A 14,019-nucleotide genomic window follows, 5' to 3' on the forward strand; every position below is an offset into this window, starting at 1 on the left:
AGCGGCGGAGCGCCGCCCGCCGGGACGCCGCGGCTGTTGCTACGCGACGGGGCGTTGCCGTGGTTACCGGCGCCGCGGTGAGGGAAGGCGGCCGGGCCGGGCCGCGCGGCGGGAGGATGAGGTCGGCGCGGTGCCTGTGCGAGATCTGCACCTGCGGGTAAGCAGCCCCCGGCGTCCCTCGCCCCTTTCCCAGCCCTCTGGGCCCGCTCCGGCTCGTGAGGGACCCCGGCGCCCGCTCCCCGCAGCGGGGCGGTGCGAGCCCGTCGGCGGGGAGGAGGGCCGCGGTCCGCCACTGCCTCCCCCTGGCCCCCGCCCGGCGGGTCGCCGCGCGTCCGGCAGCCGCTTCCTGAGGAGCGTGTGGGAACGTAACGACCCTTTCGCATCAGTGCTGGCCTCCACCACCCCTGGTTTCTCACGGGCAGCTGTATAGGGTGTCCTATGTGGTATTTTTAAATTAAGTCGTGCCACTAGGTTCCACCCACGTGAGAGAAAAGGCAGAGATTCCTAGCAAAGGAAAAAAGCTTTTAAGAAAACTCACAGGGGTTGCCGTCACCGCCTCTTGGAAGTACAGGGCCGGCTCTATCGCTGCAAAGCGCTCCCCGACCTGGCGGTTTCGTCCTGAGGCGCGTACAGCAGGCGAGGTAAACGTGATGCACGCGACTGGCCTGAGAATTTGTACGCTTCAGTGATCCTCTGTCCTTGCAATATTCACAGCGATAAAGCTAACAAATTAAAACTCCAAAAGCCAACCTATCTCAGGACCAAGAAGCTAGACACATCTTCCCTCGGCACTCCTGTAGAGCGATGCCAACTCCCTCCCTATGCTTCTGTATGGGAAATATGTCCATCTGTTCATCAGCCACTCTTTTTTTGATCCATGGCTATACATACGAGAGGGGCAGTGCGTAAGCTTCCCTTGTTTTTCTTGGCCAAGATTATGGTTGTAGTTTGCCCCATAGATATTCTTCAAAAGTCCTGGATTAATCAAGAGTTAGAACACATTGTTTTCATGATGAAATATCAAATATGGCTTAGGCTCAAGTATAGAGATGGTGAGATAGGCAATTTGACAGCAGAAAGCTAGGTTCAACCCAGGTTAACATTCTCAACAGAAATGCTTACTATAATAATATTAATTGCTGAGTAAAACACAAAACATTTAGTTTAAAATAAATATCATTGAAAGTGCTGCAGTCAATAAAATCTCAAGGTGTTATTGTTTTAAGCAGCATATTGTGTATGCTTTGGTAGCTATAGTGTTTCTGTTTTTAGGGGAATACTGGTTGCTTGGCAGTGTTACCTGGATATTACAGTGTATACATATTTTAGAAGAGATTTCAAAGAAGAGAAACCTAGTATTTTGTAGAAGTTATCATTTAGCAATTTGCTGGAAATCCTCTTCCCTGTAATTCTATAGAGTTATAATTCCTGTTTCACTCTAAATATTTATAATAGAAGGAAATAATCTTTCCTAGCTGTCTTTTATTCACAAAGAGAGAGAAGTTTTACAAATACAAGGGAGGAAAGTCAGTAAGACAACATTTTATTCTGTTTTCCCTTTACAGAGGAATGAAAAGAGCCTCCAAAATTCTAGAATAACTTTTTTTTTCCCTTTTTTGCATTGTGACATACATAATCCACTCATTAAAAGCTCATGTACCTGAGTGTTGTTTGTACTTATGGGTTGCAGTCTTGGGCTCTCATTATTCAAATGATTGTTACAATGATTTTAAGAATGTATTGAATAGATTCCTTCTCCTTAGGCTACATCACTTTCTTTGCCTATTAAGTGATCTTTTTCAAAGTCAACAAATAATTGTATCGCCAAAACCACCAGAAGTCTACCCAATGCTGAGGATGCTGACAGATAAGTTAGTGAAGTGTACAATATTTCTCTGCTCCAGTGCTGGGGACTTCTCCATATTTAATAATGGACATGATTTCTAGCCTCATGAGTCTTGGACTTTTGCACTTGTATAAGATGCTGCCAAGGCATACCAATGATCATTTCCAAGCTGCTATTGTAGAGAAATGTTTGGTTGGAGTCTTTGCGTGTGGGTGAGTGGGTGGGTTGGTGGTGGTGGTGGTGGTGTTTTGGATTTGTTTGTTTTTTTTTAAGAAAACCACAAAAGTGTTGTCATAACTGCATTGTGCAGAGTAATAGCTGGATTCTATATTGTTTCTCAAGATATTCCAGAACTGTTTCTCATTTTAAAAGTGGTATATTTTTAATGGGGGGGGGCTTGTATGATTTTGTCTTATTTGGGATAGTTCCTTAAAGAAAAGGAAATATTTTTATTTTCTTATTTCCCATGGGTTGTGAATGCTGACTTAATATTAACAGGGGAAAATTACCCCCTGCTAGCTGGTACAGTCAAGCTTCAGATTACTGGCTCAATAGAAATGTCTAATACCAAATACAGGATGCTAAATCTGACCTTCCAAGGAAGAATATAGGCTCTGAAGTAGATGAACTCCCTATTCTCAAGAATAATGTCTATCTACCATACAAGATAATCATGACATACAAAAGTGTAGAAGTCTTATTTGAGATACAACAACAAAAAAAAAAACCCTTTATCTAACCTGTCAGCACTTCCTCACTTCTTGCACTTTTGTTATCACTTTTTATAAAAATCTAGATTCCCGAATTAATGTAACCTAAAAGGAAAAAGGAAGATTTCTCTGACATCTAGGTTATTTAAGCTTCTATACTGACCACACCTAAATACAGGCAAACCTAGTAGAAAATACTGAGTCTTCTGTCAGTGCTAGGAGAACAGAAAGCTCTCAGAAACAGTGTCCAGGCATAACTTCTGTCTGTTAGACCATGATGTGTACGCTAGCAAAGATTTTTCTTGATTTTTTTTTCTTTTTTATGATAAACATTAAGACTTTTCTCATCATTAGTCTAGTTCTCTGTGAAGAAAATGGTCTGAGGGAAAATTTCAAGGAAGTATCTTGTTGTCACTGTGTAAAAAAACAACTGTATGTATGCCAGATACTCCATAAGTGAATTTCAGTATCGTTCTGTTAAAATAATCAGAGCGATAGCATTTCACACCAGAGACTCAGTATACTGTCAATTTTATTTAGCTGAGATTCTGTTCAGACCTTATGCAAGCCATAAGATAGTGTCCCTCAAAGATGGGACAGAATAATCATCCATCAAAGCAGACATCAGTCTTTCATGGGAAGAGGCATATTCTCACCCAATTCATTTGAATATCAGTAACTCTAGGATTGAAGTTAAATACCAATAATGCACTTAAAATAATCAGTGATTTTAAGGATTTCTAGCCAAATTATAAACAACATACTTCAGTTATCAGAGCTGTAATCTGTCTTCTCTGATTAATGATTAGCAACATATTATCTCTAGAGAGCTGCAATACTCAATGTGATCAGTTTTAGAAATTGCTAGGTAAACAAAAACTTTTGATTTAACTTTTGGACAATGTCCAAAAGTGAATTTATTGGTTAGAAAAGCAAAAAAATAAAAAAATAAACAAATCAAATCTCTTTTCAAGCCAGATTCACATTTCTATTATGTAAATTTAGACCCTCCCGAAAGGTTTTTTTCATACAATAGAGTAGGATGTAGAATTCCTTGTGTGTATGAAGATCAGGCTGTCAATAACTTGAAGATGATGTTTTATATTTCAACATTTGTAAATTCTGTGCTGCCGTATTTGGTTTCAGATACAACTGTTCAGGAAGAAGCAAATTTGTGCGTATTTAGAGGCTGCTTAGAATCATTTAATATGCTAGAAATGACTGGACTCAAGGACATCTTTGTCATCAGAATAATGAATTCCATTGCAATTAGACTTCTTTCCTTGGTGACGTACATTAGATAGTTTTGCCAGGATTCAGTCCTGTGTTGAATCCACCAAGAACTACAGAGCTGCTCTGCAAGGATTTATTTTTCTACTATCTGTCATTTCTGCTTTTAGCATAACGGTTCAGCAATATGGGGGATATTCTGACAACATTGCATAGGAAATAGCGAGAGTTAAGTGTTTGAAGGCCGGTGATGGCAGTACAGCCATTTAAAGGAGGTATTGTGTTTGGCAATAGGTTTTCTGGATCAGCTTATAGCAAAATAAAGATTGCCAGAATAATTTTTTTTGTGGATGAATATTCTCTTTCTTTCAAATTCTTGCGTTTTATGCTTAAAATCTGTGGAGAAGATAATAATTTGGTAGCTAGTACTTTAAATAGCTTTCACAACATATATGCAATGTTTTCATTCTCTTCTTAGATGTTATTTTTAGAGGTGAAACAAGAAAGCATGTGCTGTTCACATTTACCTTAAAAATTATTACTAAGGTAATAGCTCAATTTCATAAAAAATGCAGTGGTAGGGCAGGCACCGTACTGAGAAACAGCATGGTCTCACCTGCTTGTTTTCCCCGCCTTTCCTATTCTTTCCCTCTTCTACCTTTTCCTTTCCCTGCTGTGTTCAGAGTAGGTCTCTCTTGTTACTTGACTATCTCTTAACTAGATTGAAAAGGAGCAAGCACTTGAGGCTCTGAAAGGCCGTGGCTTCTTAGGTAGGACTACTTCGTTTATGATTTGAACTAGTGAGCTTACAAGGTCGTGCAGCCCAAATTAATATAAGCTTTAGGGATCTTCAGTCCCAGATAACTTCTTAAAGTGGGGAGGGGGAGGAGGGTTGTTGTTGTTGTTTTTTTTTTTCCACTTTTCCCGGTAAGAGTCCTTCATATCTATTTCTCTATTCAATTTTACTTTGCTCTAATTCATATTTTCCTTCTGCTTGGTATTCAGTGCTAGCTAAATTACTCTGCAGACCTTCAAGATATTATTTGGGCATCTAGCTTCCTGAAACTGGAATTTATTTGTACCCACTAATAAGTGTATGGTTTTACCTTGCTCATTCTTTAGTTATATCTGTGTTTCATGTACAGGCTTTTACAAGGTACATTTATTTTAAAAAGTTATGCTTTATTTTTAATTATTTCCTTTGTGTCTGAACCAGCACTGCAAACTGCCAACCACAAGTAGGAACAACTTTCATTATGGCTCTCCTAAAAGGAGAGATTAAGTAACAATCCTATGCCAGCCAAACTAAAATTTTAAAATGATGCTTGACATTGAGTAAAAGATTCTGATTTTCATTGAAACTACTAGAGAGATGTAAATGCATATCATACAAATCAAAATGAATAACATTTTCTATGTTACTTTGAAAAAAATATATATACATTTGAATTGCGTATTTATTTTACATAGCATGATAAGGTTTAAGTCATAAATTATTGTAAGTCATAATATACATCACAATTGACACAATGATGTTATTAAAATAGGTAAGAAAGCCAGGTGTAACTGAAATAACCCCTATTATCAAAAAAAAATATTAATACTTTAAAACAAACATAATTTGGCAGATAGAGGATTTAATCAGCACTAGGGGAAAAAAAAAAGGATTGGAAAGTCAGAAAGGGCCTTCAGAGTACTGGAACTGCAGATGAGATTTTTGCACCAGTAAAATGTTAGTCACATAAGGTGAATCAAGAGCTCTAGTGAAAATAGGCGAGCAGATGTACAGAAATAAAAAGACAAGAGAAGAGGGAAAACAAACGAGAAGCTATCAGAGGAGAAGCATGGCAGTTATTGACTATTCTTATAAATGAGAATAATAATATCATTAAAGATAAAAAAAAATAAAAGAGAGGAAAGTGTATCTTGTTGGCAGCATTGCTTAAACGATGGAGATCAAGTGTATCCATCCTTTGTATTCTGTACTAAGGACTAATAGGTGTACTGATAATAGGTATCACTCTATTAGGGTACTGTGCTTTGTGACCTGTGCCAGCACAGTATTTTGCATTTTCTTCTATCACTCAGAAAAGATTTTAAACCCAAGCTACTGACAGTGTTCAGACTTCCTCACTTGTTATTTGCTCCCAAGAGACAGGAGATGGGTTTCCCTTAAATGAAACTTTTCAAAATGATCTTATCTGATGTGTTTTACCCAGGCGCCATCGCTGCCCTCATCAACCCACAAGGATTTATAGTAATGGACAACAGCCGTGCCTCACAACAGAGTATGTGGAAAAATATCCCAAGTATAGCAACATCCCTCCTCCCCAGAGCCTTAAGCCGAAACAAGAGTACCAAGCGCATCGTGGGAAAATGGAAGGAATCACAACATTTAAGTAAACATTTTAAAGCGAAGTTTTACAGTTACTTTGTATTTTAAAGTTTCTCATACTTCTCTTTTAAGTGGAACTGGACATTGTATTGCAGTCATTTTCAAAAGGCAATCATTGTATCCTTTGATCTCCAAACGTATTTAAAAGTACTAGTTTTGAGTGTAAAAAATAGTTACCTTAAAAAGGTCATCAGAGATAGTGAAACACACACACAGAAAAACTGTGTTCTTTACAGCATGCTTTAATCTGTAAAGAAAATCCAAAATTTATTTTTATTATTGTTGTCGGCCTGTTTTAGAAATCTAGGTCTCATTGATTCTGAAAAACAGTGTGGCAAATTGGGGAACTTATTGTAGTACATTTATGTAATCTGAGATAATAGGGAAAAACAAACCTCAAGAGAAAGGAACAGGGCATTTCTTGTTCAAACTGTTCTAAATGGTTAGGACTGGGAGAAAGCCCACTGTAAGGAGTTCATTAGGTCTGGCCTTTGAGTGCACAGACCCAGGCAGTGATCCTGCAGTGAGTTCGCTTAACTGAGTCAGTAAATCTGCAGAGCACAGCTGGTGTGAAGAGGATGTGCTGGGGCCTGAAGGTCTTACCTGTATAGAGCTCATTGTAACAAGAAGAACAAAGATGTAAACAGGCCTATAAGGAAAGACCAGAAATTTCTGATAATAAGTTTACAAAACTGAAGATCATCTTTCAAAGAGTTAGGAAAAGACAGCACTTGTTCAGTATTAATGGTAATAAAGTGACAGGAGCGTAAACTTTTACTTTTTCAAATATTGCTTTTATTTTAAACTGTATAGGTAAAAGATGAAATTTCTGTATTTGTTTATTAAAAAAAAGCACATACATACAAAGGCCAAATGCCCGTCTGCAAAATCATATGTTATGTACAGAGTGTACTGTTTGAAAACCTATATATCTAATACACACTTGTTTGTGTGATGTGCCCATATAAAAATGATCCATGCTGAAATGCTGTTTCTGTTCAAATTCAGTTCTTCCCATGGAATTGAAAATTTTGGCCACTCATAGTAGTTTGATCTTTAATCTGGCTTCTGCTCTCTGGATCACGTATTTGTAAAATTAAATAAACTTGTCTAGCCTCCTTTGAGATTTTTTAAGAATAGTTTTAAACTGGGAATGATAGGAAAATGCTAGGAGTTTTGAAAAGTTATTTCACCATCCTCCCCTGAATAAAGAATATGCCATGCATCAGATACTCTATTTTTATGCAGTATGATCTTCTTTCTTTCTTGTTATCCTCTAATATTTGGCATCTAATTAACTTTTCAGAGTAAACATTTTAAGTCTGTTTTTCCATATAATAGAAAAATGACAGAAGTGACTCTATCAGAAAAAGTAGTTTTTAACCAGTGTTTCCTTTTCCCCCCATTCAGATCTGATTATTTACCATATGATATTGTGAAGCGACCTTTTCGGGTACCAGAACAACATAAACCAAAGACCGGAGAGAGAGAACTGGGAACTACATACCAGAAAGATTATAATGCTCATAAAATACAGCCAGTGATATTAGTAAGACCTTTAGAGAGAAAACACACTACAGGAGGAAAATTGGATACCATACCAACTTATCAAGGTAATAATATACGCCACCTTTAGAAGGAGAAGATAGTATTCTGAGTCACCACATTTGAGATGTGAAACTGGATTTATTATTTTGGGCCAGAGAGATAAATGCAAAGCAGGTGATAATGCTTTTAGATGTTCAGCACTCCAGTTGTTTCAGAGTTCATATTTATAGGTTTCTACAGGAGAAACCTTCTCCAGGTTTCCTTGGCTAAAAGGAGAGAAAATCTAACATATACTTGTTAGGCTGTCTCAGGCATAAGTGGCACCAGCTAAGGAAGAGTCAGGAAACCCTGGAGGTTGTAATTAAAGTGCAAATATATCTTCCAGATAGCTTTAGAAAAAAATCTATTATGTAGAAGAAGTTTGAATGAACAATGTGAAACTACCTCCTCTGTTCTGTGGTCTGGGCAAACCTCAGCTGCTACTGCAATGGAATTTCTTATTTTTATTTTTCCATAATGTAGGTCAAAAGCCAATTTCAGTATTTCCTTCACCTGTGCTACACAGCTTGTATATCATTCCATTAAAGTTCTGTTTGGACAAAATATATTCTGTTACAGTGATAAGTACAAAGGCACTAAATCTTTTCTAAGTCATTCTGGCTAGCCACCGTGACATACTGCATACATGTATAAAATGTTTCACATAAAATTTTTTTTTACTGAATTTTTTACATGTACTGCACCCCCCCACACACTTAAAAGTATATAAATGTAAATGATGGTATATGATCTACTAGAAGTGCCAGGATGAGAAATCAAGATACACCTGATTATGAGGGCCAGTAGTATAAGAAAAGATACATGAGTTAACAAGAACTAGTTACAGTCATTAAAACAGGAAGTTAGAATCCTTGGTGTGAAATGAGCAGCAAAGATATTGCAGTGACAGAAACAGAGTTAGAAGGATAGAATTTCTCTTTAAAAAAATGGACTTAAAATTCACCAGCTTCTGTATGCTTATGCCTATGCCAAATAGAAATGCATGTAATAAATATTTTGTCTATTACTTCTAAATGATATTTATAAACAAATATTGATATATCTATTTACCCTACATGTCAGTACAAAGAAGCCAGTAAACAATGACTAATTTAGTCTAGTCTCAGCATACAACTAAGCATGCGACTGCTTTATTTAAGTGGTACCTTATCAGTTCAAAAAGGAGTTAGTATCAAGGAATGAAAAACAGCTGAAGCTGAAGTATAGTAACAGCAAAAAACCACATTGGTATCATATGCCTGTGAAGAAGTTTAGACTGGATACTAACAGGTTTCTAACACTAACAGAACAGTCTGTTTTAAAATAAAATAACATACATAAAAAAAAAACCAGAGACAGACTTAAGAAAAAAATCCTATCTAGCTTTAAGATCATGCAGTGCTGCTAAGGAGAGCATGAAAGGTAGTTGTCTCTACCAGTAGTGAACACGACCCAGTGACCTACAAGGTTCCTTTCGGTCCTATATACCTGACATATATTTCTAGGTAAAATATAAGGTATTGTATATATAACCTGTATGTATTTTGTGTATAGAACACACATTTAATGTGGACAGGGTACATTTTATTTTTCGTCAAGGAAATAGTCCTAGCAGGGCATTAAGTAGAATTTTCTGTCTGTTCTTATCATTCCAGTAATAGCAGAAAGATAGATTTGCCATATCACAACCATGCAGATAACATTACCATTCTCACTTATATCCATTTTCTGTGGACTGGGAGGGTTACTATCAGAAGAAATTGGCTTAATTTTAAAGGAGCACTCAACCATAATAAAGCTTTATATACAATATACATATGTTTATATATATATTTTGCCTTAAAGATGATTATAGGTTATGGGAAGTTCAAAGAAGGGAACCTAATAAGGTGGACCACACATACAACCCACCTACAGAGAAGTTTGGAAATTCTACTACTTTTCAGGATGACTTTGTTCCTAGGGAACTGAATCCCAGAAGAAGTTTTAAACCTCCTTGTATGACCAAGCTTTCAGATGTACCTTTTGATGGTACTACTAGTCATCGCACTTCTTACATTGCTCATCAATTGGAACCAAAATTTATAAGATTGAAAGAAGAATACAAACCAAGCAACCAACCGTTTGAAGATCTCACAACCCACCGGAATGATTTTAAAGGGCTACCTGGGCAACTTGCAAAAAGCTGCAGGCCTGAAAATACTAAAGTTGGGTCCAAAGCTCATTTTAATGGGCTCACTGAATTCCAGGATCGTTTTCAGCCATGGTCAGTCTCCTTGCCTGAGGTCCGCAAAACAAAAGAATACATTCCACCCCTAGGTAGCATGGATTTTAACTCCACAAGCCATCTTGACTATGTTAAACATGAGCTTTCTCCTGCTGTCCCCATAAGACCAGTTTCTAGTGGAAGAAGAACCAATGCCCCTTTCCAAGGGAATTCTACCATGAAAGAAGACTTTCAAGCTTGGGACAGCTGTCGGCAAGAAATTATTAAAAAGTATCAGGAAATTCCAAAACCCACAGGTAAATTTGATGATTTAACTACATTCAAATCTCATTACATACCACATCAGATAATTCCAGCTCAAAGTTTCAAACCTCTACGTGTTGTACTTCCTAATTCAGCTCGCTTCGAAGATGAAACTATGTATCGCACAGAATATACTCCAAAGAAACAAGAGAGCTGCCCAGCAAATTATCCATCTCCTCCAGGATATGTTTATGTAGACACAGATTCTCATGGTCACAAATTCTTCCACCAGCTTACTCCAGAATATTCTGACTCAAATGGTAATCCTATTCCAAAGGAAGTAGCTGTTGTGTCATAATATTTAAAGTATCATTTCAAGCAGCCTTGCAAAACAATTGGAATCCTACTAGTTCAGTTATCCTTTGATAAAACGGAAAGCCAATCAAATAATGCGTATTTTGATTTAAAAATACTAAAACTAATAGCTTAATGAAAAATCAAAACAGAAACAATAAGATAAGTTTATTACAAAACTAATAAAGATTAGCCAATTTTTTTTTTTTTTTTTTTTTAGGAATACTGACTCTTCCAGACATCTAGTCTTTTCTGATTGTGCATTCTGCTATCCTGGACTTTCCAGTTTTCATTATGTTCCATCTCAAACATGTACACTGTACTCCCCCCACCCCAGATTTTTGGCAAACCAAATGTATAATAACAAAAATATAACAAAAACATTTTGATCATAACATCTTTTTCATAGTATAGCAAAAAGCTAAAATTAATTAGCTCATCTGTACAACTTTTCATCTCATCAATACTTTGAGTAATCTGATAAGAAGATTTTTTCTTGACATTGTGCTGTCCAAATCATATTATAAGATAGCATCCCATGACATCTAGCCATTTCTATAAGCCCCTTTTCAGCTTTTTCGTTATGATTATTCTTTCATCCAGCTCTGAAAAGAGTCTAAATGTCACGCTGTAATTTCTAATAGCAATTAACAAGAAGTAACTTTGCTCTTTTTCTATACACATACTTGAAATCACTCAGACATAAAGCAGGTCATTAGACTTTGTTCCCTAATTTCCCCAAAAGAGCACTTTTAGCCTAACTTCCAGTGAAAACAAAGCTGATGCAAACACTAAGTGTAGATGTCTCCTCACCACCTCAGGAATTTTTAAATTCAGTGTGTGAGTTTAAACAAATTCCACAAGCACAGATAATCATTTTTCAAATTTTCTAATGCAGATGGTGAGGAAAATAGAATGGGGCTCAAAAATTAATGCTAAACCACAGTAGGTTTTGCTCCTGCTATCTGATTTCTAAAGCTGAACAGCCTTGCACCACTGCCAAAGTTCACTTTGGCAAAGTTCACCACTGCAAAGGCACCCTGGAGGACGAAATGGCAGTAAACTAGAAAGGTGTACGCAGAGATAACAGAGAATCTTAGTGGAACTCAATTAAAAGAAACATCAGAGTCACACAAATCTCTAGACAGTCAGGATTCAGGCTGCCTGCTCTTCAAAGAATTACTTGTTACAAATACACAGAAAACAAATTGTTTATAGCAATTGTACATGCAATGATTATGCTGCCATATGAGGGATTAAGTATTTTTTCCATGCATTTTTATGTTAATTATGGTAAATCTCGATGAACTGGTTTCAGTTATATTATGTTCATAATTTAAGTCAGTCCCTATAAATAGCTCTGTGATTAACGATATTATCATGTTCTGTCTCAGTAGTGCAGTATGTTGGGTTTTTTTTTTTTTGGTATTGCGTATCTTGGTATTGCTATAGGAAAATCATTTGGGTTCTGAAGAATTGTATGTTGATACTTCATAAACCAAATTACCAAAAAAATACTAAAATCAATAATGGAAAAATGGTGAAAGCAGGAACTGTATCATATGCAATGGAAGAAAGCTGAATTGAGTATATTAGCTCTGTGTAAGACATTGCAAGACATAGCTCCAGTCATTATTAGAGCATCAGTTACTTTTAGATAACTTTTGTCCTTTTGCTGTATCTTTGTGATGTGACTTAATCAGCTGATGAAAACATCAATTAAATTTTTCTCTCTCTAAAGATTATTAATTTTCCCAGTTATTAAAGACATGTTTTGGATGGGACATGAGTAAAGGCAACAAAAACTATGATGACCTAAAAGCAGGACAGGAAGAAAGTCCAATTCATTGTCATCCTTCTGTACCATAGATAAAACAAACTGTGGAATCCCTTTTATGAAGGTTGAGTCATTCTCTGTCAAGCTACCACCGACGAGACAAAACTTCCCACAGTTGTACCCACCTACTCCATGTCCTACATACAATCTTGGTATTTCATGAGAAGTTTACAAACATTCCTAATACACTCTGTCTCCCTTTTCTACGAAGGCAGAAAGACTCAATACTGAGAAATTCAATCTGATTCCATGAAGTAAACATACCCATGTGTTATGCTGAAAATGGCTCCTCCTCTGGCTCCGAGAGTAAGCCCAGATGCTTTTTGTAATTTTCACAGATGTTTCTGTAGTCACTTTTTTTTTCTTTTCCCATCTTAAGTAAGTTGAGGAAAGTAATTTGCTGCCACCTACCAGCACTGTGCAATAAATTTTGAGAGGAAGTGGAGGGCATATTCAGATACATTTAACAGATCCTCTGCAGCTGTGTCTGACAATTTTTGCAGGGGAGGAGAGAGGTGGAGGTGGAGTGTATTCCCTTTCAATTTGCCCTTAATGTTTTTCCCTAAATTTACTAGTGAAAGAGAGCAGCGTTTACTGCATTGTATTTGAAAGAGCCACACCCGAAAGATTATGATTCCAGGAAAAGCATCAAATGATATTTTAAAGCTTCAGACAATATTCAATACTTAAGGTCACATTGTCATAAGCAGAATATTATTGAACTGCATACAAAATGAACAGCAGGCTGGAAAACTAATATGCCTCAAAAAAACAGCTGTTAAAAAGAAGCATTTTATGATGTTACGCTAAACCAAGATGCAAAAGCAGAAAAGTTATTCATGGATCCAATTGCTATTCTAAAATTGCTTTTTGTACACTATGTTATACATGCTCCGCACAGCTGCTATACAGAATCTGTTTTTTAACAGAAAGAATGAGTTGATGACATAAAGCCGAAAAGAAAAAGATGCCTGCATCTGTGTCAGTACTACCATCTAGGATAACTCTGAAACATCACCATTTCATTGCTAGACATTTAATTTCAGCTTAACAAAAATATTTGACGATTTCCTTGTTCATATAATTTATGGGACTCTCTATTGACTATTATACATATTGGATGAATATATGAAACAAAATATTGGATAAATATATGAAACAAAATTCTTCATGCAGCTATTTGCCAGCCATAACCCAGTAAATATAAAAATACAGAGATTATCTGTTGGATCTATATGCACTCTGCTTGGAGCAGTACATGGAGGCCTAGCAAGGAAACATAAATTTATTCCACATTTTTACACAATCCTGATTCAAGGCTTCAGTAAGTAAGAGTTGATTTATTTGGATTTTGGCATAGAAAAATTTCCCTTCCACTTTTTCAGTCAGGTTATCTCTTATGTTGCCTTTTAATAGCAGCGCAAAGCAGACTGTAATGAAGCTGAGAATCTGTCTGATAAGCTGTCAGAAATAAGAGCTAGTCTTAGTTTTGAAAAATCCAGGATTATGGAGATAATAGGTTGATAAGTAATACTTGGGAGGAAAGCATAGCTACCATGAAAATCACAGTAATAAACAATCTCTGTGTAA

The 14,019-nt window shown here is 36.7% G+C and overlaps 1 protein-coding gene and 1 long non-coding RNA gene across 4 annotated transcripts; both read left to right on the forward strand.

Moving 5' to 3' along the window:
* The first annotated feature begins 2 nt into the window (after positions 1-2).
* On the forward strand, positions 3-12,165 carry SAXO2 (stabilizer of axonemal microtubules 2). Of its 3 annotated transcripts, none has more exons than XM_068957998.1 (4): positions 3-157; positions 6,006-6,185; positions 7,592-7,794; positions 9,614-12,165. In XM_068957998.1, exons 1-4 carry the CDS (start codon positions 117-119, stop codon positions 10,594-10,596), a joined length of 1,407 nt encoding a protein of 468 aa, XP_068814099.1. In that variant the 5' UTR covers positions 3-116; the 3' UTR covers positions 10,597-12,165. The 3 variants fall into 3 exon arrangements, with proteins under 3 accessions (XP_068814099.1, XP_068814101.1, XP_068814102.1); XM_068958000.1 differs by having other exon boundaries at positions 42-157; positions 6,006-6,074; XM_068958001.1 differs by lacking the exon at positions 3-157 and adding an exon at positions 571-641.
* LOC138068846 (uncharacterized) lies at positions 6,194-7,418 on the forward strand. Its single transcript, XR_011143656.1, has 2 exons — positions 6,194-6,298; positions 6,728-7,418. It is a non-coding gene; the product is annotated as an uncharacterized lncRNA (long non-coding RNA).
* Positions 12,166-14,019: the final 1,854 nt, after the last annotated feature.

Source organism: Struthio camelus, chromosome 12, assembly GCF_040807025.1.
Source record: "Struthio camelus isolate bStrCam1 chromosome 12, bStrCam1.hap1, whole genome shotgun sequence".
Lineage (NCBI taxonomy): Eukaryota > Metazoa > Chordata > Aves > Struthioniformes > Struthionidae > Struthio > Struthio camelus.

Excerpts from the sequence above, each read along its gene's own strand:
- SAXO2 (XM_068957998.1), top strand. The coding sequence starts at position 117 with ATGAGGTCGGCGCGGTGCCTGTGCGAGATCTGCACCTGCGG. Across the intron at positions 6,186-7,591 it reads GAAGGAATCACAACATTTAA|ATCTGATTATTTACCATATG; the intron begins GTAAACATTTTA and ends CCCCCCATTCAG. Across the intron at positions 7,795-9,613 it reads TACCATACCAACTTATCAAG|ATGATTATAGGTTATGGGAA; the intron begins GTAATAATATAC and ends TTTGCCTTAAAG.